The sequence below is a fragment of the Festucalex cinctus genome, chromosome 15 (assembly GCF_051991245.1).
Source record: "Festucalex cinctus isolate MCC-2025b chromosome 15, RoL_Fcin_1.0, whole genome shotgun sequence".
Taxonomy (NCBI): domain Eukaryota; kingdom Metazoa; phylum Chordata; class Actinopteri; order Syngnathiformes; family Syngnathidae; genus Festucalex; species Festucalex cinctus.
In genome coordinates, this window is record NC_135425.1 from 14062693 (window position 1) to 14087677 (window position 24985).

The 24985-nt window shown below is 37.7% G+C and overlaps 2 protein-coding genes and 1 long non-coding RNA gene across 7 annotated transcripts in view; 1 reads left to right on the plus strand and 2 right to left on the minus strand.

Annotated features, from left to right (window-relative positions):
- Positions 1–3906: 3906 nt before the first annotated feature.
- Positions 3907–11709, minus strand: LOC144002858 (BCL2/adenovirus E1B 19 kDa protein-interacting protein 3). The gene is made up of 6 exons (XM_077498481.1): positions 11528–11709; positions 7551–7701; positions 7063–7144; positions 6734–6807; positions 5119–5268; positions 3907–4506 (listed from the first exon to the last, which is right to left on the minus strand). The coding sequence occupies exons 1-6, from the start codon at positions 11562–11564 to the stop codon at positions 4458–4460; spliced, it is 543 nt and encodes a 180-aa protein (XP_077354607.1). The 5' UTR covers positions 11565–11709; the 3' UTR covers positions 3907–4457.
- Positions 11710–13622: 1913 nt separating this feature from the next.
- LOC144001918 (uncharacterized) overlaps positions 13623–24985 on the minus strand; it is a 70186-nt gene continuing 58823 nt past the window's right edge. For all 4 annotated transcript variants that reach the window (XR_013278631.1, XR_013278630.1, XR_013278632.1 and 1 more), the window contains one exon: positions 13623–13723. This is a non-coding gene — a long non-coding RNA (uncharacterized LOC144001918). The remainder of the gene's footprint in view (positions 13724–24985) is intronic.
- Positions 16011–24985, plus strand: part of LOC144001911 (uncharacterized) — a 37873-nt gene continuing 28898 nt past the window's right edge. For both annotated transcript variants that reach the window (XM_077496561.1, XM_077496563.1), the window contains exon 1: positions 16011–16355. The gene's annotated coding sequence lies outside the window, so the exon portion shown is untranslated. The remainder of the gene's footprint in view (positions 16356–24985) is intronic.

Genomic DNA, 24985 nt, shown 5'->3' on the forward strand with positions numbered 1-24985 from the left:
ACGCAACTCTCCGTATCGTATCGAAAAAAAAAGAAGAGTGTCTTTGGCTGTTTCGCAATGGCACTGTCGGAGTCTGATGTGTTGAGCATGTGTGCGCGCTCCGATCATCCGTCACGCCTCCGATTTGCCGCTTCTCAAGTCCACCTGCACGTAATTAAAACACGCTAAATCAACCGAACGGGTCGCATGGGAATACACGTTGTTCTCTTTTCAACACCTTCTCCACCCCCTGCCCCGAAACGTCACGGCTTATTGACTCATCCCGCCTAGCGACACAAGGGGGAAGTCAAGCAGACGAAAACTTGTCAACATGGAGCAGAACAACGCAAGCATTGTGCACCACTGATTCTTCTACCAGGTGGTATTGCGATGTTGCATTTTTGGGATGTGATGTGACGACTATGATAAAAATCCATCTGCCCCCACAAAAAGAAGATAAAAGAGCACATGGAGGAGATTTGTGAATGCAAGATGACACAAGCAAACAAAACAACTTCAAAAAACAATGTAACGTGATGACTTTTCACATATTACACATTTGCTTATATTATTTTACTTTCAAAATAAATTACTGTTTATTTTTTCTTGCAATAGAATGACTTAGGTGAAAAAGTAGTAGGATTTAGTTACTGAATTAAAAAAAAACTTTATTCACATATACTGTATTAATTTTTCATCTCTAATGTTACCATATTTTATATTATAACAGTAGATTTTTTAAGTCACAACTTTGTCATAATCTGAAGCCTTTTTTTTCTTGAGGAAAAAAAGCTGGACTATTTGAAGACATTTTTGTCTTGTATTGTTTCAATTTATTCTTTTCATGAAAAAAAGACTAGAAGACTTTTTTTTTTTAAACAGTGAAATTATTTACCACAAGATACAACCTAATTTGAATATTTGTACATTTTTGTTGTAATATTAAGATTTTATTCCTGAAAGAAAATGTTTTTTAAATTTCCATATTTGTGAAAACTTTACAACTGTTACGTTCTATTTTTTTAAACTTTAATACTTTTTACTTTGTTAAAACTTTAATAATCCAAATTCATTCTGTGAAAAAATGTGATTTCATTTTTTTCTAAAATACAAACAAACATGACTTTACATAATTTAGATTTACTTCACTTTAATCCAAATAAAAATAAAACTTTAATATTGGAAGGATGAAATTTTTTTCCTCATAATATGACATTACGATAGTAAGTGGAACTTTTTTTTATTTATTTTTTTTAAATCTCAAGGATGATTTTTTGTCTAATACTGATGATTTCTTTCTTAAGCAGTGCATTCAGATGCCCAGCTACCAGGTGATGGAATATCTATAGATCACCAGCATGTAGCTCGCTTCTGTACGTCTCTCTGCTAAAGGCATTAGCTAACGACATGGCAGGAAGTGGCGAGTCTGTTCACTCCGAAAAAGGAAAAACTGTTGAGCCAGCACGACGTCCGCACCTTCGCGCTCCAACAAGGCCTGCGTCGCATCTCCGATATCCTCACTTTTGCACATGTGGCTTGCATCATAAAAGGACACACTCCTACAGACTAGAATACGATAGCTATTACCAAACAGAGCCCACGCATGGAGCCGGACCAAACTCTTTGAAGGGCTCAAATCCTAGAAGAGTGGACACAAGTACATAAAAAATTCTAACTACTCTATACTCAATCGTAATGCAATAGTTCTGCCATGTTCTCAAAATCTGACATATCTCATATACAATACTTTATTTTGTTGCCTGGGATCGTTTGAATGTAAAACAGCTGCCTTATCCCGCCACTTCAGCTCACAGATCCCTCTGGTGTATTGCAACAATATAATGAGGCTCAATCGTGCCATTAATGGTGGCAGAAATTGCGGAACATAATCTTTGTTTCATTGCAAACCCGTAAAGTCTTTCGACGTGTACTTGCTTAAACCTCCCGACTAAAGGGCTACGGCGATAACACGCCAGCGTGAGAATGTAAGGCAACGTGACGGTGGAGAACGAAAACCAGGTGCCTGGTCGCTCACCTTGTTGTTGATGTTGATGTTGAGGCCGAGTCACCGTACATCAAATGTGGCTAATGGCTGACACGCTCGTTCGGGCTTGGACAACACAATGTTCACACCCAAACCTTCACGGGCCTCGACTTTGACATGTTCATGAGGGAAAGGCTTTTCAGGGAAGGAAGCAGTAAAAAGGTCCATCCTTGGCTGTTAAGAGAAACAAGCTGGTGACCTTTTATCATTGCGAAAGCTGGACGCGAATTATTACAATTGACATTGTATTTTGCAATAATGCAACTTAACGCTTGTAATAATACATTTACTTCTCTTAATAATGTGGCATTATTCCTGTGATATTTCTTTTCCTCATGATACCATGGACTTGTGTCATTTATTTATTTATTTGTATGTGAAAATACAGATTTATACCGGTTTCAAAATGACTTTTTTTTCTCCATATTACAACATTATTTACACAATTTTTTTTTTCTAGTTATAACAGTTTTATTCATGTAGTAATATGATTCTCATCTCCCAATATTATGGCATGATTCCAATAGTTACACAACTTTTTTTTCCACAATATTATGGCATGATTCCGGTAATAAGCTTTTTTTTTTTTTTCTTTTCTTGTAATATTACTAGATTATTCCTATAATAATACAACATTTTCTTCATTATTTCTGCACTATGACTTTTTTCTTTTAATGTTTATGTAATAAAACTCCAGAATTATTCCCATAATAAAATAGCTTCTTTTCTTGTATTGTCACAGTATTATTCCAGTAACAATAAGACTTTCCCCAATGTAACATTATGCTGTTATTCCTGTAATAATGACTTTTCCCTTCGTAGTACAATGACATTATTGTAATTAATTTAATTGTAATTTTTGTAATTTACATTAATTTTCCTGTTACAAAACAACTTTCACTATTCCTGCGTTCCTCCTGCAACAATTTTGAGTAATATTACATGGTTGTTCTTCAATTAATACATTTTCTTCATAATTTTGCAGTATTATTCTTGTAAACAAACTTCTTTTGTCACAATATTACAGCAATATTCCTATACAGTAATGTTTTTTTTATTTTTTTTATTGGAGTTTTAAAGCGCCATTCCTGGAATAATATACTCTGATATGATTCCTGTAATAATCCAAACTTTTCTCGTAATATTCCAACTTTATTGCCGTTATCGCAACTTCACATATTATTTCTCATAGTCTTACCAGAAGTAAATCATTTTAATCTCTACGAGAAATGTGACTTCATTCTCCCAGGAAAGACATCTTGGGGTTTACAGGGAAGCAATAAAAGGTCCGATCCTTGTCTGGTCTGAGAAATAAGAAGCTTGTTAAAAAAAGAGGAGGGGGACTGAAGTGAGGGAAGGAATGATGAAGGCAGATGGCATTCACAACACAGGAGACGGTTAAAAAAGAAAACGCAAAGAAAACTTAGCAAACCAGGGGTACTGTTGCACATGCATGAAATGTGGTTGTTTTAGTCAAGATTATCCTAAAATATATTTTCCCCAACCACAGCGGTGCCTTGAGATATGAGTCGTCATTTGGTCAATTTTTGTTTTTGCTTGCATGCGAAGAAAAAAAAAAAAAAAGGAAAAAAAAAAGATGCGAGCAGTGTATGGTGCCAGTAAACTCAGCTCAACTCACTTCACAACAAGCGGCAGGTTGGCAGACAGTCAACAATTCTTCAAAAAAGAGGCTTAACTCTGTTTAACGGCACTCACGTTGAAGTTTACTGTCAAATTAAATAAAAAAGTGAATCTTACAGTGTGTACTGTACGTATACAATAGCAAAGTCAATTTAGCTTAATTCTAACAACTAATGCAAAATGAAATTTTCAACCCCAAGTAGCAACTACTACGAGGACTGGATAAAAGAGCTGACACACACTGAGGGTTTGTAGGAGTGATGTTTAATGGGTCATGATTGTCTTTGGGGGAGGTTAAACATTTAATTGGATTAAGGGACAAAAAAAGTACAAGCACTCCTACATTGACTCCCGAAAACTACACGTCTGCTTTAAATACACGACAGGGAAGGAAAAAATAGATTTGAGCTGTATAGAGGGTCATTACTTGTGACAAATGACAGATTTTTTTTTTTCCACCCCCCACAAGGTTGTCCGAAGGGCTGGCATATATTATACAGACATGGTGTCCTCTTTTTTTATTTGTGTGTTCTTTTTTTCCCCCTTGTATCATCTGGTCTTCTCTCTGATTAGTCTTTAGAGGCTAAAGTGACCTCAGCATGACTCATTTCCCAGCCTCCCCCCACCCCCACCCCAACACCAAGCCCCCTTAAGGGCCCTAACAACATGGCTACACGCACAACCGCACGCGCACACACTCCAACACACACAGTGATAAACACAAAAGCAAACAGGCGAGGTACTATGGTTGCGACCTTACTGGGGAAGGGGCTAGGTTAGCCTGGAGCTAATGTCACAGCGTGCTAGTTGTGGAAGCGGCCAAACGTTTTCCGATGTAGATTCTGAAAAAATAATAAAAAAAAATACTGTTAATATTATTTACATATTGCTTTCCCTTGTTAAAGTTGTGTAGTAAAAAATGTCACATATCTGAGGCAGACCCCCATAAAACACCAACATAATAAGAAATATATTAATAAATTAAACATACAGTAATCAAATATTTAAATAGAATGGCAAAATATGAATTCAACAGATTGTGCATCATGATTTAATATTTCACTGTCCATTGACATTGCACTGCTCCTTCTGGTGTGCACTCCTTGGCCACCAGGGGGCAGTATGCTACGTTCATATGTACTGTACTATATATACACAGTGGACCTCCAGCAGATAGAAACTGAGTATGACTCAGAATCGGGAAATCCGCGAATAATTGACAATTTGACACTCCGCTATAAGTTAAACAATGCATATGTTAAAATGAATGTAATTTAAAAAAATATTATTTTGGTTCATGGTTTTAATTAGAATCCGCAAATGAAATTTCAAGTATGAAGAAAGAATTTAAAGTATGAAGACACCCGTCCACGTCTACAAGAAGTGAAAGAGTCACATGATAACTTGGGAAGGAGCATTTCCCAGAATGGTACAAATGTGTGTCACGATCGTACCCGATGCCCAGCGTGAGGAGATGCGAGGCCAGCAGCGAGGGGACGAGGACGAGGAGCACGTCGGACGAGAAGATCCCTCTCTTCTTCATCATCTCCGTCTTGCGAACGCTGAGCGAGCTCGACTGCTTCGGGTGCTGAAACACGAACTCTCTGCGTGACACCAACATAATATCAGGTCAACGGCAACAGTGAGAAGAGATGTCCATGGCATCGATGTCTAATGAAAAGAATGCATCGCTATTTGTTTGTGATTTTTTTTGTCATTTAGTGAGCAAATAATAATGAATAAACATAGGGAAATTTTATTTTCAGATACTGCAGTATTGTAGCCGTTCAAACGGCAGGAATGGCTTTGACAATACCGCAATATTATACAATAACCATTACATCCCTAAAAATATCACAGAATTGAGACTGTTATTTCTTGATCTCTGAAGATATTTATTTATTTTGATATATTTATTGTGCCACAATGTGACAGTTTTATATGATTGCATAATGAATCCCTAATATTTATTTTATTGCACAGTGACAATAAATATCAAATTTCTGTGTTGCGTTGTAATGCATTATATGTCACTGATAGCTTAAAACCCAAAACATTAAAATGTAATTTTTTAAAAACATTTTTGTTCCAATATTATATTTGTATTTTTTTTTGTTGCAACATATTTGTATTTTAAACATTTACAATATTTATGAGGCATAATGAAATAATAAAATGCCCCAAGTAAAGTAACTATTCAACTAACAAAAATAAAATAAAAAGAAATAATTAAAAAATGCAAAAACGAATAATAACTGCACCAAATTTAAATCAAATACTGCATGTTTAAAAATGACCACCAAACAGCTTTGATGAAAACACAATTAAAAGGAAACATTATATAATAATTAGGGGTGTGAATTGCCTAGTACTTGACGATTCGATTCGTATCACGATTCACAGGTCACGATTCGATTCGATACCGATTAATCCCGATACGAATTTATAAGTCGATTGTTGCGATTTTTTTTCATTCATATTTAGAAAATACTAATCAGTAAGCTTGTAGAGTGTAAGATTTATATGAAAATGTATTATTTATTTATCTGAAATGTCAGTCTTATAGAGGTTGTAATCTGTTTCATGTTTGAACAGCATTAAAATAAAAATATTAAGGCTTAATGTGCCGTTCATATAACATTCTTCCATGCTCAAGGTGTGAATCCTAAAAAAAAAAAAATAAAAAAAATAAAAAAAATCGATTCTGCCGATTATTGAATCGATTCGCGAATCGCGCGATGTAGTATCGCGATATATCGCCGAATCGATTTTTTTTAACACCCCTAATAATAATAATAATAATAACAATAATAATAATAATAATAATAATAATAATTATTATTATTATTATTATTATATATTTTTTATTATTAATATAAAAATACACTAAATTAAAAGTGAAATACACGTGAAAGGATTTAAAAAAAATCCTGCTTTAAATTTTTTCTAATATTTTGTGCTCCTGTTATAAAATAAAATCCAAGGATATATAATAAAATGAAACAAACACAAATAAAGTTTATAAATCTAAATATAAATGTATGATTTTTTTTAACTGCTTGTTCTTACTTGGGTGGCATGTTTTCAGGCCTGCTGGACCAGTCCCAGACCCAATCTGTGTCTACTTTCCTGTCATTCTCCTCCTGTTCACATCACCACAAAAGATATGATCAGTATAACGCAATCAATCAATCTATCCATCTATCCATCTATCTATCCATCCATCCATCCATCCATCCATCTAGATTGATCTAGCTAGCTACAGTATCTCGCTAGCTTGATATACCTACAATAGCTAACTACATTATCTAAAAGGGGAAAATGCATTCAACCTCAATACTGAAATACTGTATGTTGCTACAATAATGGATAATACAGATTGTTCTGATTATTTGTACCTGTATGGTGATACAGTCACTGTCGGGATCACTCGGGGGTCTGGGGGAGCCGGTTGACTGTGGGGTCCCAACCTGCGGGGGGCTGCAGACAGTGAGGCGACATTATTGTTCAGAATGTACACCATATGCACGAATAAAAATCATCCATGCATCCGTTTTCTGTCGTGCTTGTCCTTATAAGATTTGTGGGTAGGCTTGAGCCGATATATGACTTTAACTGTCTTGCGCTCATTTGCATGTCGTTACTCCGCGATTACCTCATGTATTTAAGCTACTAGTTTGTCGTACCTTGTTTGTTTGGATACCGTTGCCTTGCTGTTATTATTAATAAACAGTGTGTTTTTCTTGCATATGGGTCATACCAATAGGCAGTAATACAGTACGTTACTTTGACTCTAGTGCATCCACTCTTGAGCATTTCTGCTGAAACGATCAAGAGCGGCGTGGATGTTAACGACGTGTTTTGTGACGCGACGTCGACTCGCTACCTGTCTCGGTTCCTCTCGCATTCCAGCTGCGCCTCCAGCAGGATCCTCTCCAGCTCCCCCTGCAGGGCAGACGAGATGCTGTCGTCCGGCCCCGTCAGACTTTCCCTGCGGCTCACGGTGGCGATCAACTCCTCCAGTTCCACCCAGGAGCCTGCACGGGGAAATACAAATACTTAATGACTGTACTATAGATACTTTGTACTGTAGAAAATGCCAAGAGTTTCCCTATCATCCTTTAACAATTTTGTTCTTGGAATGTTTCAATCTGAAAATATATTATCTTAAAATTGTTTAAAAAATGTAACAGTAAAACTCCGTTGGTCTTGTAACATTCAAATTTGTTCACATAGTATTAGAAACTTATTCTCATTAAACTGTGAGTGTTATATTCCTAATATTTAAATTAGTTTTTTTGCCCCCAAATTTTAACAAGTACTTGTTTTTCTCTCTAGTCAATTGTGATTGTTTCAGCAGTATTATGACATATGTCTTGCAAAATAAAAATAAAAATAATCACAATTTTTATTGTCACATTTTATTTAATTTTATTCTCTTTGCTGAAAATTCCCATTATATTTGTAAAAAAAATGTCTAAAAAAAATAATAATAGTAGAATAAGTTTGTGATATTATACATTTTATTTTCAAAACATTTTTATGATATTACCAGAAAATTCTAATTCATTTTTTTAAAGAATAAAGTCACTATTTTTAAGTGGATGAAATTGAAGTGTTATGAGAGAAAAAAAAAATGCTTTTTTTTTAAATGACAAAAAGTTTATAATTTGCAAAACATTTAGAATTTTATAATAATAAAGTTGGAAAGAAAATGGAAAATGTCACAATATAAGCAGAGAAAACAAATTACAAGAATGAAATCAGAATTTTGCAAGATTTTTTAAATTGTCATTTTAAGAGCATGAAATGTGAATATTACGAAAATGAAAATGTCCTTTTATAATAAAACAGTTCCAATAAGATATAGGGGAAGATAATTTTGCAAGTATAAAGGCAGAATTATACTGTAATTTTTAAATGCAACCTTAAGGGAATAATATCGAAATATTGTTAGATTTCAAATTTCATCCTCTTTTTCTCTTCTGACTGTGGCGTTAATATCATTCAGAGATGGTTTTGAATGCATGCATTGACAGCCATCAATTGAAACCAAATGAACACACAACACACAGCCATTAAATATGGACACAAACGGTTCATGGGCTTCACACACATACGTCGTATATAGATACACAACACACACATGCACGGTTGTTTTAGTGCACAGCTCAACAGTAAGCAGGCCTGACAGCATGCTCGCTTACGTAAGATCTTATTTCTGTTGGAGATTAGCCATTCACCCTCTTACGTCCGCCCTGTCGTTGTTTGTGCACAACATTCACAGCCAATCGCAGCCAACTTCCACTTACGTGATGTCGTGTGTTTGCTCTGTGTGTGTGTGTGTCATGACTGAGCACAGTAGAGCATCGAGGGGAGAGATGAGGAATCTGTGCCATTGCCCTAGTTTGGCTTTTTCTGTTGTTGTTGTTGGTCCCTACAGAAGAGATTTATGACATAACCGCTTTGCTGATCTATCTGCAGCAATTCTTGTGCTGCATTGCTGAGTTGTTGTGTGGCATCTAAGACCTTATGCAACTCAATGAACGACAGGCTCAATCTTTCTTTTTCTTTAAAATATATTTTTCTTTCAGCAACAATAACAATTAACGGTGGCAGGGCTGATAAAAATTCTTTTTTTTTTTTTTTCTAGATTCAGCAACTTTTTAATGAAAATAAATTTTACGGGATTTTTTTGGGGCGGAATTTAATGAGTAAAAATTCAAATTATTATGTTTGTAATTATTTTGAAACAGTAACTTTAAATTTGTTTAGATATAAAAATGTGGAGAAAAAACATTTTAGTTTGAACTAGGTTGATAAATTTTCTGGGAAAAAAAAAGTCCCAATTTTATGTGATTTTAAGAAAATCCAGTTGTACTATAATGGGAATAAAGTTGGAATAGTGCAAAATTAAAATAATACGATAAGAAATTAAGAACTTAATATTTAAAAATAATTTTCATGAAAAAAATCACTTTGTATTCAAATTAAATTTTCATTCATTAGTTTTAATTCATTTCATTTTTATTAAAATGAACTTCCTAACCAATTGTTCAGCTAATAATAAAAATAATTGATGGAAGTGTTGGTTCATAATAATCATATAAAAAAATAAATGAATCATTTTTTAAAATTTAAATAAGATTGTTGTTTACATTTTTTAAATCAAATTCTCTTCATTTAAATGAACTTCCTGATTTTGTACATTGAATTTTCATGGAATAAGTGACTTCTGATTCAGTTTTTTGTGATGAATAACCTCACATTTCACATATGACACCTAAGGCACAGCATTTTTTACAGGCATTATCAAGCGGAAAGAGTTAGCATTAGCAGCAAGTGTTATCAAATTCTAATCGAAAACAAATCAAACTTTTTTTAAGGTAAAACTAAAAAATTCTTGTAAAACGCATGGCAACAAAAGTACTTTAAAAAAGAGAGGCTCCTAAAGCATCAATACCATTGCTTCAAGCATGTACACAATCACGAACCCATGTTAGATATCATCGCTGTCCTGTAAAAAACACTTATGTCCATTTTTGTCATTTTTTTTATATTGTTATGTTTAGGGATGAAATTGAATGCAGACATCCCAAAAACGTAAACACAAACAAAAACATGGACATAAGTGTTTTTCACAAGACAGCGATATATGACAGAATGGAGTAGTTTAATTGATTAACACAAACAACCCACTTTCACATGAGACTCATCAATAGCATTAGCTAGCATACTCGCCTAAATAGCATGCTTGCATATGGACGTCACACAAGAACATGTTCAGCAAAGTGGGCCAATTGTAATGGCAAAGTACTGTAGTTACTATTACTACCTTCTAGTAGTAGATATTGAATTGAAAATACACAATTGAACACAATTTCATGAGTAAAATAAATCGTTTTAATTGGGCATCAATTATAGGTCGATTTCAATCAAACGACTATAATTGATGGTGGTGCGAAGGTTGGTTGGGCTGCTTGCCTGCAAGCGAGCTATAAGCGTCAAGAAATCTGTGCATCTTAATTGGCTTACTGAGATACACGCAGGTGAGTCAGCGAATCCCGTTACACAGCATCGGTGTCAGTGGTAGCAACAATAGTACATACAATACAGTTGTGACATTCTCTTTATGTCAATTAAAAAAAAAAAAGTGCAATATTATCAAGAATAATTTCAAAAAGTGAGTATTAAAAATACATACAAGAAAATATTATGAACTGGTTTGAATTCAAACTAATTGTTTAGGGCAGGGGTGGCGAGATCCGGTCCTCGAGGGCCGCATTCTTGCTGGTTTTGGATATTTCCCTTCTTCAACACAGCTGATTCATGATCAGCTCATCAGCAAGCTCTGCAGAATCCTGATAACGAGCCTGTTAATTGGAATCAGCTGCACTTCGAGTAGGGAAATCTATAAAACCTACAGGACTCCGGCCCTCGAGGACCGCAGTTTGCCACCCCTGGTTTAGGGTAAAAAAATAAAAATAAATAAATAAATAGCGCACAGTGACGGTGTCAGTGGCGACAACTGGAAGTAACCAAGTACAAATACTTCGTTACTATACGTAAGTATGCTTTTCAGGTACCGGTATTTGAACTGCAATCGACAATTTTTTTTTTATTTTATTCTCATAAAATGACACCAATTCTCCTATGTTACACATTTTTAATTCCATTTAAAAAATAAAATAAAATCCATATTGTTACAACGAAAATATTTGTCCACATTTTTAGTCTATTAAGTTTGGATTATTTTGGAGATATTACAAGAATAAAGTTGTATTTTTTCTCTCTCTTATTTCACGAGAATGAACGTAATCATGAAAAAGCACAAAGGCTGTGGCGAGGGAGAGCATCACTCACCGTAGAGGCCGTCCTCTGGTGTCTGCTGGCCGGACATGCTTGGGTCTTGGTGGGATGCTGAAGGGGTCTTCCTGCAGGAGGGCTTCTAGAGATGCAGAGGAACGACTGATTCCCCCGGGGCTGCTTCGCGCCTGGTGGAAGCCTAAAAATACCAAAATAAAAAAAGGTCCCTGTGGCTGGACTTAATCCACGCTGGCGCTGGCTGCACCCTCCTCCCTCCTCTCTGGCCACGTGTCAGCGAGGAGGGATGTAAACAAAAACAAGCTAAACACCAGCTGCCCTAAAAAGAAAATTCTTTTAAAGTTAAATGAAGCATCCAATTAAAACATTTTTTGAATCTATGAATGAGCACAAGTTGTACAACAGCAGATTCACCGCTGATGAGTTATATAATTTATTTGGAGACGGATCAACATTAGAGAGTTAGATAAGCCTCATGTTTTGTTAACATTTAAAAGTCAAACAGGGAAATGGTTTTCTAGATTTTTTTTGCTTAGGGTTCTATTACCACAATTTAGCAGTTCGTCGTTTGAGCACCTGTTCAAACATCAGTTGCTTAAAGGGTCATATGTATTTCCCATTAAATGTTAGCATTAGCGTTTAAGCTAGCGGCATATTGCGATACCATGGTGCTGGATTTCACTTTGATTTATCTTTCTTTTCTCTTTATTTTTTCTGACCTTTTCTCTGGTCTCCTGACCATTTGAACCTCACGACTCTGGCAAGATTCTGAAGTACCTGGTTAAGGCGAAGGGTAATGGGATATTTATAAGGTTTTAGGTGAATTAATGAGTATAAATTTATACGTATTTGCACGCACACGCACGCACGCAAACGCACGCACGCAAACGCACGCACGCAAACGCACACACGCAAACGCACGCACACATACACAGACAAAAAAAAAAAAAAAAAGAGCAATGATGATAAGACGTTGAATCGGTAAGACTACCGAATGAACAATTCTGAGCTCTTTTTTAAAAAATAAAAAAATAAATAAATATTGCGATACAGTATATCCTCCACAGAGAAACAAGCAAAACTCTTTTCCCACCAATTCCAACTTTCCTATTATGGTTTTGGTGCCATTTTGTGACATCTTATGGCACTAAAATAGCTAAATGGGGCCTTTTTTTCCCAGCAAAAAAGCTGGAGATATGTTCCAAAGGAAAACAAATGACAATAAGTGAATTAGTCTTCAAATTTGAACAATTTTGTATATATAAAAAAAATCCTGACTTTATTCTTCAGACTTTATTTTCCTCATACTACTGCTGAATTTTCTGAATCCAACTTTATTCTCCAAGACTCATTTTCATAATTTTATATTTTTTACATTTTGCCAGACTGCTGACTAGTTGAGAGTGAATCAGCAGTGCCTCTGTTGTTTACAGCCAAGTAGTGCACTCCATTTTGCACCTATTGTAAGGTTCAAACATAATTGAACACCTCCGCACAATTAACATATTTTTTTTTACCGTTCCATATTTTCAAAACCACGCGTATCAATTATGCCTGCATAATTTTCTTTACAATAAAATCCATTCAAAGGGCCCCTTTTTAAGACTTTTTCCTCAGGTGTTTGCCATGGTGACATCACCAGGCAACAGCTTCTGCCTGCGATCCATGAATTGCTGCTTCACATTAGTCTCTGATCGCATTTTATTATTTGGGGATTTGAGTTCTATTTTCTTTCATTATCACACTTTTACTCTCTCTAGTGACTGTCGTATTGAATGAAATTACTTGTTTGCATTTGCGCACATTTCCCAGCAATAAAGCCCATTCTGATGATTGTGAGTCTTTGTAATGATACGCATTATATTCCTAAATGGATTGCCATTTAAGCACGGAGCACTTATGCCCCCCTTTTTTCTCCGCATCTCAAATTCCCTCAATTGATTATTACCAAAAATGAGGCGTGTGTGAAGTGTAAATGCGTAACGCCCAAGAGATATGAAAACACAATCTACACAGGAATGTTAATGTGATTCCGGTGGTGGAGGAGGAAACAAGGAGAAGGTAGCGGCAGTGGGGTGGGGAGTGGTGGGGGGATAAGTGATCACAGCTGATAAAAATGGAATAGGATGTCTCACTTCTGGAGGCCTTTAGGAGAAGATGTTATCCGTCTATGTGAGCGTTGTCGTCGCACTCCTCGGGTGACGACGTGATGATGAAGAGGTCGACTGAATGTAACTAGGAAACAAACGAGGAAATCAGTTTGTTCTCATTACTTCAGAAAACAAAATCCACTCGTAGCACTAAATCCAGAAATTGGATTTGTGATTGCATCAAAACGGTAACATTTGGCCGTGCATTTAGATTAAATTTGTAGCTTCTGCCCAACCAATTGATTGTGATGAATGAACATTTTTAAGTCCAGATCCACATCTGGAATTTGAATTTGGATCATTTTTTTTGTAAAAGAACAAAAACAACAGACCTGAACAAATTTCAATGAAAATTTTGGTGTCATTTTAGTAAAATCTACTTTTCATTAGCCTGACTAAGGAGTTTCCTGTTGCCTGTTCGCATTGGGCTAACAGACTTATGTTAGGCCAATGATAATGGCAGAGATGCTCTGCTGGAACGAACTACTTTGAATATTTATGACAAATAAACAGCTTGAAGCAAGAACACTTTGCTTCTCATTTGGAGAACTGTTAGCTATTTGCCAAACTAAACACTCCATGTTTGGAGAAAGCAAAACACACACAAATATAAGTGAAAACACAAACTGCCAATCTTACTGGAGCAAAGGCAAACTACACAAAACTAAGACAGAAGGTGAAAAATGACGAGTGCCACAAGAAAATATGCACAACAAAAATAAAGCATTCAAAAAACAAAACAAAAAAACAAGTCAAGTGCTGAGGACTGATGTGAATGAAATGAAGTGTATTATCTGCATGGTCGTAACTCAAACCGACCAGGCCGAGTCACTACAGACAAGCAAATTGAGTTCATCCTCTAATCAAAACTTTGTTCACGTTGACACAGCACACATTCATTCCGCATCCGTAGGCGCATACATCAAAACAACTGATATGAGAGCTGAACCACTGAAGTGATGTTTCCATGTGGCTGGTTACTGAGTGCTCCCCCCTCTCCCTTCCACACGTCTCTATTATCCTGCTGGTCACGCTTTCCTGGCACTGTTCCCGCTCATATGGGAGATATCTGTACAATAATCCCACCTGTCTGTTCCCATCTGTGTCGCCCTCTATCCCCTCTGCTCCCACTTTGTGCCCTGTCTAAAATTGAATTCAATTTAATGTTTATAAAATAATTTTTAATAAAAATATGAATAACTCTACATGAAAGTTATCACATTTTTTTAAAGTCATTTTTTGGGCGAATTTAAGTAAAGTTTAGTCTTTTTTTTTTTTTTTTAAAGAAATACATTAAAGAAAAAGACAAATAATTAAAAAATATATATAACATAAAAATTTAATCTCTCAGGATATAAAATTAAAATGTATACTACATAAAAAATGGAATTCAATTCAATTTAAAAATACAATAAAATAAAAAATAATTATCTAAAGGCACGCAACCACAACACAAATACTACAGTTTGTACAATTACAGTAGGGGCCTTGAGATTGACCACACTTGTAAATCTTGTATCTCAAATCCTCCCCTTCAAATTAAATGGAAATACCATTAAGTGTATTTGTGTTTTTAATGGAAATAAAGGCAACACTCTATAATATCCTATTCTATAAAAATAGAGAATATAGAACATTATAGAATACAGAAAGTAAACAATTAAGCAATTTGTGCACATATTCAATTCAAAGTGCTGATTCTATCAGTGTTCCTGCCTTAGCCATTGGGAGGCAGTATAATACAATCATGCAGATACAAATAACAAAGAATAGTTCTGCTTCTTCTACTACTGTTGTAAGTGACTCAACAAGATTTTGTAATATTTTTCATTATTTGAGGAGGATAAAGAATACTACATATGCCTGTTCGCATTAGTATGTTTTCTGTCAACACATGTTGCGCCACCATTTGTGTTCAAATGTCCGTTACTTACAGGGTTCTAAAAACGTGACCGATGCTAACCTGTAGCATATCAACGGCGTTAGCATTAAGCTAGCGGGTCTTTCTTAAAACAAAGTTTTTGGTTGTTTTAAATACACAAAGTGTCATTATCTTTAATGTTTAGTTTGACGGTATGAGTGAATATAGGCGGTTTGTTCATGGGCTTTCCGCATTCCTCTCCGGTTGACCTTGGTGTCCTACCAAGCTCCTCCTTTCCACTCCCCCCACAAAACCAACTAGCCTGCTCCCCCACCACCCTGCCCCCCATTTGCTTCCTTCCTCCCCGCATCTTTACATACTCTGCTTTTTAATTCGACACCACCTCCTCCCTCGCTTTAAAAGGACACAAGGGGGAGGTTTGCATGGCGACACCCAAGAGGAGGTCACGACGGACGGAGCGATGTGAAATGGGGGGCTGGGGGGTGGGGGACGCACCACGGCGGCGGTGATGTTTGGGAGGAGGAGGGGAGAGGAGGGAGGGGGCAGCTGAGCACATGAGAGGATAACTGCCTGTTTGCTCACTCTTGTCGTCTTGCTCCCCCTCCTGTCCGTTCACTTCCACTCGCAGTGCTCCAACCGCCAGGCAGCCAGCTCCCAGGGATGCCCACCAAGGTCCCCACGTGAAGGGGAGACCGAGGCGGGGAGGAGGAGGGGGGGCGGGGGACATCGAGCGAGAGAGAGACAGGAGACATCCGGAGGAGGACGGAAGAAGGCGGCGGCGGGAATAACGAGCAACGCCGGAGGGATGCGAGGACCGGAGGAGGAGAGAGATGTGGTACGTGTGACTCAGTTCGGCATCGCCGTGGCGATAAGCTCGGCTACACTAAGTAGCCTCTCGTTTGGACAATTAGCATCTTTTGCTCCCATGTTGTGAGTGTGTGCTTCTTCCATCATGTTTTCAATCTAAGGCATCACTGACATGCGTCTGGATTCTTTTTTTTTTTTTTTCCCCAGAAGAGGGGTCATGTGCTCATAGGCTGGTTGCTTTGCTGCCTTGTGTTTGTTGGCGCGTGTGTTTGTGTGTGCGCAGAGATAACCGGGGATGGACTGACTTTATTGCAGATGTGGGTCTTATTTTCTGGGACTGTGCCGCTTTACGTGATTCTCCGACGAGTGAGACGCTTCCATTCGTGAAGATTCCATTACTGCATGTGCTTCCCCTGCATGTATGTCACTGCATATGTATGCACGTGTGTGTGCATGCGTGTACGTGTGTATGTTTAGAAAGGGGGGTAGCCACAAAGTTTCACAAGGGGGAGAAAACACTGACTGAGGGAATCCCATTAGTAAGTTATATTGTGTGAGTGCGTGTGCCTGTGTGTGTATACGCCATGCTAGGTGGGAGTGCTACCTTTTGAAATGTTTAATTTACAGTTGATTGTAAACATACGTTTTGCTTGTTGTAGTCGAGCCGCTGAGTAATTAATTTCTACCCTGAAATATAATATAATATAAAACATAACATAACATAACATAACATAACATAACATAACATAACATAACATAACATAACATAGCATAACATAAACTTTTTTTCTTAATATGACAGATTCTAAGTTGGAATGTTAATATGATCTAAATTTTGCTTAATTTTTTAAATCTAATATATTCTGTAATTTAATTAAATGAACTTGTGGTTGCTTCATATCTAATTTTACATTAAAAAAAATCTCACTAGTAACTTACTTTCTTCCTCTCTTATGTTTCAATCTTTTTTTTTTTTAATTAAATGTATAATTTTGTCTTGCCATATATTAGTAATTTTCAAACCAATTAAAATTAGTATATTTTTGGTCCCCTAGTTTTTATCCATCCATCCATCCATCCATCCATCCATCCATCCATCCATCTTCTTAACCGCTTACTACTTACAAGGGTCGCCGGGGTGCTGGAGCCTATCCCAGCCGGCTTTGGGCAATTGGTTGCTAGCCAATCGTAGCCTAGTTTTCATTTTGTACAATATTGTATCTCTCTGTGAGCTTACCATCTCTCAGGTGGTTGCCAAGGTTTTGTTTTTGTTTTTTTTGTTTTTGTTTTTTTAAGTTGGCAAATATTTTTTGACGATTTTATATTATTATTATTATTATTATTATTATTATTATTAGTAGTAGTAGTATTATTATATTTATTTAAAATAGAAAAAAACCCAGTATATTCCAATATTCCATTTTCCTTAAAATCGCATGAAATTAATAGCAATATCTTATTATTCTTACTTCTAATTTCTAGTTCCTGGTTGTAAAACAGCCACAAGAGGGCAGCCGATACTGGTACCGTCGCAAGTACCGATACCTTGAAATCAGGCCTGGTATCAGCCTGATACCAGGTACTCATCATCCCTAATTTTTTCATGACATTTATCGATTTTTAAAATGTAACTACATTTTATTTTAGACATGCAGCTCGTCACCTTAACATGGAGCTTACATTACAACAATACAGTACTTATGAGGCCGTTTGGACAAGTGCCTCAAAGGTCACAAACTGCACCGTCTACTATGAGCTTAAAAAAAAAAAAAAACAGCATCTGTTTTATGCTGGGGCAAGCTCCTAGAAAAACAACAAAAAGAACAATTAATCTGTCGTCTAGTAAACATCAAACGATTAAGCTGACTTTGGATTCCCTTGGCACAAACATTGACTCGTGCTGTCAAAGTTTGCTCGTCACAATCCATTAGCTCACTTAGGATGGAATTTTCATATCAAACACGCCATTGTTGGTCCACGGCGGACAGATGGGACAAATCTATGCTGGCACTCACATCCCCGGAAAAGTTGGAAGCAATCTGGACTTCCTTAGGGAAAAGCAGAGTGATTAGAACTGTCACTCAAGCAACCAACCCTCTGTTATTTCACATTCAGAGACAAATAAACACAAATACTCATCTTAAAATGTAAAGATGTGAAGTCGTGTGCCAGCGAGGCAAGATAAACAACCTGCATGTGTGGAAACACTACAAAGGCGTAGGAACCTCTTCAGCCAAATTGCCGTCGTGCCTTCCAGATATCCATTATTTGCAGGATTCCAAATTAAAATGCTATTTGAACTCCTTGGCTGCAAAACAACGGGCGTGTGAAACATCTAATGATTTTTATCCGCCGTTATGTTCAAAGCCAAAGTTGAGCTCGCAAACATTTGCCCATGCAGACGCGCGGAAGACACGCGGCGTCATTAGCATTCACCCGGAGTGCTCCAATTATCACTCTCCTTACGCTTCTGTTTTTCTCTCCGTGAGAAGCCCGAGGGAAACATTTGGCTTTTTCAGCAGCTAAATGCTCCGCTATGTTCATCTACTTTCAATAACTTTCTCTGGGCTTGCAACTGTTGAGAGAAAACAACACTTAACATGCGCCTATTGTCATAAGCCACACCTTCTTATCAATTAACCAATTAGGTGTTGAGTAGAGCTGGTACAAGATAGTGCCAACGCAATTTCTAATAGAAGAGTAGTGCTTTTGCGCCATCTTGTGGCAAACTGGTAACAAGGAAGTTTGCATTGTGAACGACACAGATCACGTCTTCTGGGACTGACCCGGTGACAATCACAATGCAAGCCCGAAGGAAGTGTGACGTCAATTTTAGTCGACAACAGAAGGCGGTATAAGGTCAAAACGGAAGCAGCTGAGATGGACGAATATTAATATTACATCATTCATCACTGTTTTGAATAGAGAGATGTCTACGAACATATTGTAAATAAAATGTTTGCCAGCGACCAGAGAAAGGTGTAGTGGCCCTTTCGCCCAACCACTCTATTTAGAAACAAATCTCTAATTTCACTTTAAAGGGTCTTTAAACGATTAATATATGTAATTACACAGATTTTGAGGGAGGCATCAATTACTCATGGTGGTCAAAGCATGAAGGCCAGAGAGAGCAGCACCATGTCCACTGAATCAAAGCAAAAAATGTGGCAAAAACTGTTGAATTCTTTACGTTCTACTTAATTGATCACTCGCCGCCATTTTCACTGACGCAAACCGCTTTGTGCTCAGCTGTTTTACTGGATTTGGACTGATTTTGCAAGGTCCACAGACTATTCTGTACTATTACTATAAAAAAAAATTGAACCTACAAAAAAAAGGATTAGAGTCTCTTTCATCAGGAAAAAAAAGTATATTTCCGTTTTGTAGCTATTAGCATTAAAATATAGCTAAGTTTCATCATTATTCACAAACCTGTTGAAAACAATGGCCAAAAGAGCTTGTTGCAACATGGACCTGGCTGATCTCTTATACTCTGCTGCCACCTGCTGGCCGTTTTTTGTAAAAACTACGATTGCTTTAAGCGACCTTTTCATGTCAGAAGCCTTCTGTATGCACTAGCATAAAAAACAAAACAAAAGCGTATAACTACATTTTTGGGAGTGAAAGACAAAGTATTAAAACGTACCGTATTTATACATTTTTCGGTTTGAGTTAGTATCTTTTGAGACGAAGTGACATTTCTGGAGGGAGGTTGGATACAGATTAATGGCAATAACATTCATGTCAATGAGTAAAGATAATTTGAGATGCAAACTTTTTTAGTTGCAAGCATGATCACGGAAAAAATTAAACCCGTCTAATATTCGAAACGCCTACTCGTCCTCCTTGCAGCTTTGCATTTCAACATCCTTGCCAGTTGTAACGTGTCATATAAAACAAGCCCACCTCCCCCGTGAGGCTTCACAATGCTGAGCTGACAAAATACAATCTGCAAGCACATCTCGAACGACGCAAAGGCTCCGTTTGCGTCGTGCTTGTAATTCCTGCGACGGCAGCGCGTTTGCCGGCCCCATCGCTGATCATATAGCTTTTCTTAGTTCCTCTCCAGTTCCTCTTTAAACGCCCTGACACGCTGATGCTCCTGATTTACCACTCCGCTGAACCCGAGCCGTGACATTTCCTCTTTGTGGACCCCCCGCCCTCCCCTGGTTGCCTTGTCTTTTACCGCCTCCTCCATCACACTTGGTCGGACTTCTCTCGGTTGGTCTCGCAACGTCACTAAATATAACCAAGCGTGTCTACCTCCTCTCTTTCCTCTTCCGCTAGCTGCCGCCTCCTCCGACTCTCAACGCTGTCTGACAAATCAGAGCATAGCTAGATGATACGGCAAGACATTTTTTGGTTGTTTTAACAACACAGGAACACATAGCACCTTCGAAACCACCTCAAATGTGTTACAAGTGTTCACAAAAACAGTGGTTCTCAAATTGGTGGTCCACAAAATGACTTGCAACAAATTATTATGCCTTATTTGGGTCATAGTTTATGATGCATTTATCATGTCGTATCATTTTTCAGAGGTGCTTACCTACTTACGTGTACCAGCGTGCCAATAAAACAAACATGCTAAACCATGCGTCTCATCAGTGATGGGACATAGTGATTTCCTAGTAAAGCTGTAGAAATGAGATGTCGAGAAATTAAATGTTGCATATTGATGATTTAATGTTCACTAGGGTCTGACCAATTTGGAATTTTTGTTTAGGCCGATGCAGATTCCGATATTTGTTAGTATAAAATTCTGATCAATGATTAATCGGCCAATTAATTTAAAAATGTAAAAAACATTGAACATTCGATTGTTTTATAGTATTATATAATACCCATACTGCGATTGGCTGGCAACCAGTCCAGGGTGTCCCCAGCCTACTGCCCAAAGCCAGCTGAGATAGGCTCCAGCACCCCCCGCGACCGTTGTGAGGAATAAGCGGTCAAGAAAATGGATGGATAGATAATACCCATAGGATTTCTTTCTCAAATTTACAACAGAGAAAAATCAGAAAATTCCAACAATTTTTTTTTGGGGGGGGGGGGGTATTTTTGCAAGTCATTAATCCACTGAAAAAGAAAAAAAAAAGAAAAAATTGGCCATAAAAATTAGACGACTGATTAGAACAATCAACAAAAATCTGAAAAAAAATGTGCAGATTATAAAAAACGATTTTTTTGCTATTAGTTAGCTTGTGAATGCTGAACAGAAAAAAATGGGAAAAAAACTGAAACTGGAAATTAGTACAACAAATGCATCCCATTTTTGACATATTCTTGGTAGACTTTTGGATAATACTTTCTTTGAAAGCTATCTGCAAATTTAAAGGAAGAAGAGTTTAAAATTCTTTAAGGCCACTTAGATCAAATTGAAGACATTTCACTGAATATGACCAGTGAGAGTGGACGATTTTGGATAATTAACGCCTTCATTTTGAAGAATGACCTGTAAGACATTTCAATGATCTGCAAAAATACTGGAAATTTGTCCAATTCCAAATTGTTCCATGCACCGCCCTCACTCTAAATGCACAACATCAGTTTTTGAGGGAGATGAGACATGACCTCATAGCATCGGTAGTAGGAACGGTGACAGAAAAGCCTCCTGTGAGTGGTAAGCAGCAGGCAAGCAGGCTGTGGTGAAGCTTAAATAATAACCTCTGAGAGTTATGAGCCGTACTGTGGCATTATGCGCTTGCACACCTTCTTCCTCCCGCCCGGTGATTTATCTCCAGTCTGCCAATAAACCTCAACATGAAAATGTCACATGTAGGGAAGGGCTGGCCTCGGCCGTGGGAGCCATCCCCGGCGCCATTAACGGGGTCCACATTCATTAAATTGTCAGCGTAAATTTTTTGGTCTGGAGGGTGCTTTGCAGACTGCCAGGGAGGAAATGGGCAGAGGTGGGAGCGGGAGGTTCTAATGGTGGCGGCAGTGCTGTGGTTGGGGGGGATGGTTCATGTGAAATTGCGTTGTAGCGTCAGCGGGAGCAAGAGTGATACAAGTGGCATGGCTGATAAGAAGATGGAAGAAAGATAGAAAGGAGAGGATGAGGATGACACCGTGGGGAATGAGTAAAGGGGAATGGCCGTGTGACTGGCGTGATGGAGGCTCAGAGGCAAATCAGTCAGGGTGAAGGTTGAAACAGGGTTTTTTTTTCCTTACAAGAAAGAGGGACGACTTGAGAGAAATGCGATATTAATGAAAAATCAGAAGGACGGCAATATGGTTGAAGCCACAAAAGATTAAAGTAGAAAATCCAAGGTCAGTAGGCTTGTCTATTAAAGCAGCAGCCACGAATAATTGGGTTGGCCAAACTCCCCCTACAGGGAGGTAGTATTTTTTTAATTTTTTTTTTATGCGGAGTCCTTGGTTATTGACAGTCCATTCCTTCAGCAACAACAAACCCAAAGACTTGGGAACCTATGCTCATGCAGTAGTAAAGCCATAATTACAGTAAATTACAATAAGGCGCGTTCAGGATCAGGGCATGTTACGCCAGGGAAAATTGTATATATATTTTTTTGCCATACTAGAAAAAAAAGTGTAATTACACATCCACTACAATAGGTGGCAGTGGTGCTCTCGCTTTAGCGAGCAAAAAGAGTATTAGCACCTCTAGTCTACAGAGGTGTACTTACAACAATTTTATTGACAAATCAATGTTTGAGTGTGAAATATTTTCTTCTTCCTTTTTGGGGGAAACAAAAATAATTGAGAAGCACTTCCAGACAACGAAGACTACCTGTAACTTCCACTAATAATCAAAGTTAAACTGAGCTTCAGCTCAACAAGGATCTTAGTCTCTCAGTCGAGATGTAACACTTCCACAATACTTCCTTGACACGAGTTACTACTTTCCTAGTAGGGAGGACTTTGGTGCCATCTCGTGGCATCTTAAGATGTTATAGAAAGAGAACAAAAATATGCAAAGAGATTTTTTAAATACAACTCAAAATTTAACATATTCTTCTTGAAGGACTCCTATCTAATCATCTTTCCTTTTTTGCCATCATATCACTTGATCGAGACAAACACTCTGATTTCTATACAGAGGCACAAAATGGCTGCACATAATTTTCAAAATAAAACTGGTATCACTGACCTGTCCCGACCTGCTCTATCCTATTTGCTACTCCTTGCGTTCCTTCCTCTGGTAGTGATTGCAGGCTCTCACTACATCAGGTCACTTTTTTTTCTCTGATTTTAGCTGACAAGACTCTTGATTGTCAGTTGACAGATGGTCAAGTGTGTGTATGTGTGTCATGTGTGTAGCGGGTGTGCGCCATGCCCTTGTTATGCGGTACAAGTTACAGAAGCCAGGCCAATTAAAGTATCATGCCCTCGGATTGGAAGTTTGCACAAGCACTGCTCATAGCTTTAAAACCTAACATCCCAATGACGCTAGCGCAACACGAGAATCATTTCCTGCTGCTCCACCAATATTACGGCCCATTAAAGTGGGTGATGCGGGGTCACCATGGCAATGACAGAGGCGGTGTTCCCGTATCATGCCATTGACATGATGGCAATGCTGCTATTTGGAGACCAAATGACCGCTATTGCTATGAAATTGCTGTTGTTGCTCCAAAGCAGGTTAACCTTGCTAAGTATGAGCTCCTCGTATACTTTCGCCCTTGTACCCAGGGATGATTTAGTAGTCTAGGTGAATCATCATAAGCGGCTCATCGGCGATAAGAACATAAAATAAACAGGAATCCCTATCATTCATCCCTAAATCCATTAGTGTATAAGAGTGTGCGCACGCTTGATATTTGGCCTCGAGGCTGCGTCTTTAATCATTGTTAATCCCAATAAGTGTGCTATTTCGTGGATGTGACAAAGATGCTCCCCTTGCGAGGTGCAGGGAGAAAGAGAGAAGCGTAAATAAAAGTGTCAGGCCCTCGGGTGTCGCTTCCTCTCTTGCTCTCAAAATGACCTGGAAGCTGCGAAGGCATCACTAATTACCCCACCCGCAGACTAAAGTGAGGAGGGGAGCAGAGAATTAGCCTGTCAGTTACGAAAGGTTTTCGGTCGGCAGAGGTGGCAACTGTACTCACAAGCTTTACTGAAGTAAAAGTGTAGATACTTATGTAAAAAATAGACTCTAGTAAAAGCAGAAGCACTGAATCAACTTCTTTACTTTTTCATGTTTATTTGAAAGTGTGTAGAATTTATTGTCATCTAGTAATGAATTAATAGAATGCAATGACCTAAGTTTGAACCGCGTGCATTTTGAAGCACGCACACTACAAGAACTAAAGAACATGGAAATTAGCCAATGATGACAAGTGAAAAGAAAATACACCTTATGAATAATGATTTTTTTTTTTTTTTTTTTTTAAATCAGATATAGATTTTTAGAAGCAGTTCCTGGAAGTTTAGGCTTACAAAGGACCTCACCACAAGTCAACAACCTCTCTGACAATATCAAGCAATTCGATTATATAAGACAATAGTTGGTGATATCTTGCTTTTCTAAATGTGTTGCTCTCGTTGTTGCTCCTGTTCACTTTTCTCCATGTCACTGCTATCGCTTTAAGAGCTTCAATCAATCAATCAATCAATCAATCAATCAATCAATCAAAGATCTCTACCACGGCTGATGTGTTGTCACAGATATCGATATTCAAATGTAGAGAATACAAG

Bases quoted from the DNA above. Each gene is read 5' to 3' on its own strand.
- LOC144002858 (XM_077498481.1), bottom strand. From the start codon at position 11,564: ATGTCCGGCCAGCAGACACCAGAGGACGGCCTCTACG. The intron at 7,145-7,550 runs GTAGCGAGTCGA...CACTGTCTGCAG, and splicing joins TGCGAGAGGAACCGAGACAG to CCCCCCGCAGGTTGGGACCC. The intron at 6,808-7,062 runs GTACAAATAATC...TGATGTGAACAG, and splicing joins GTGACTGTATCACCATACAG to GAGGAGAATGACAGGAAAGT.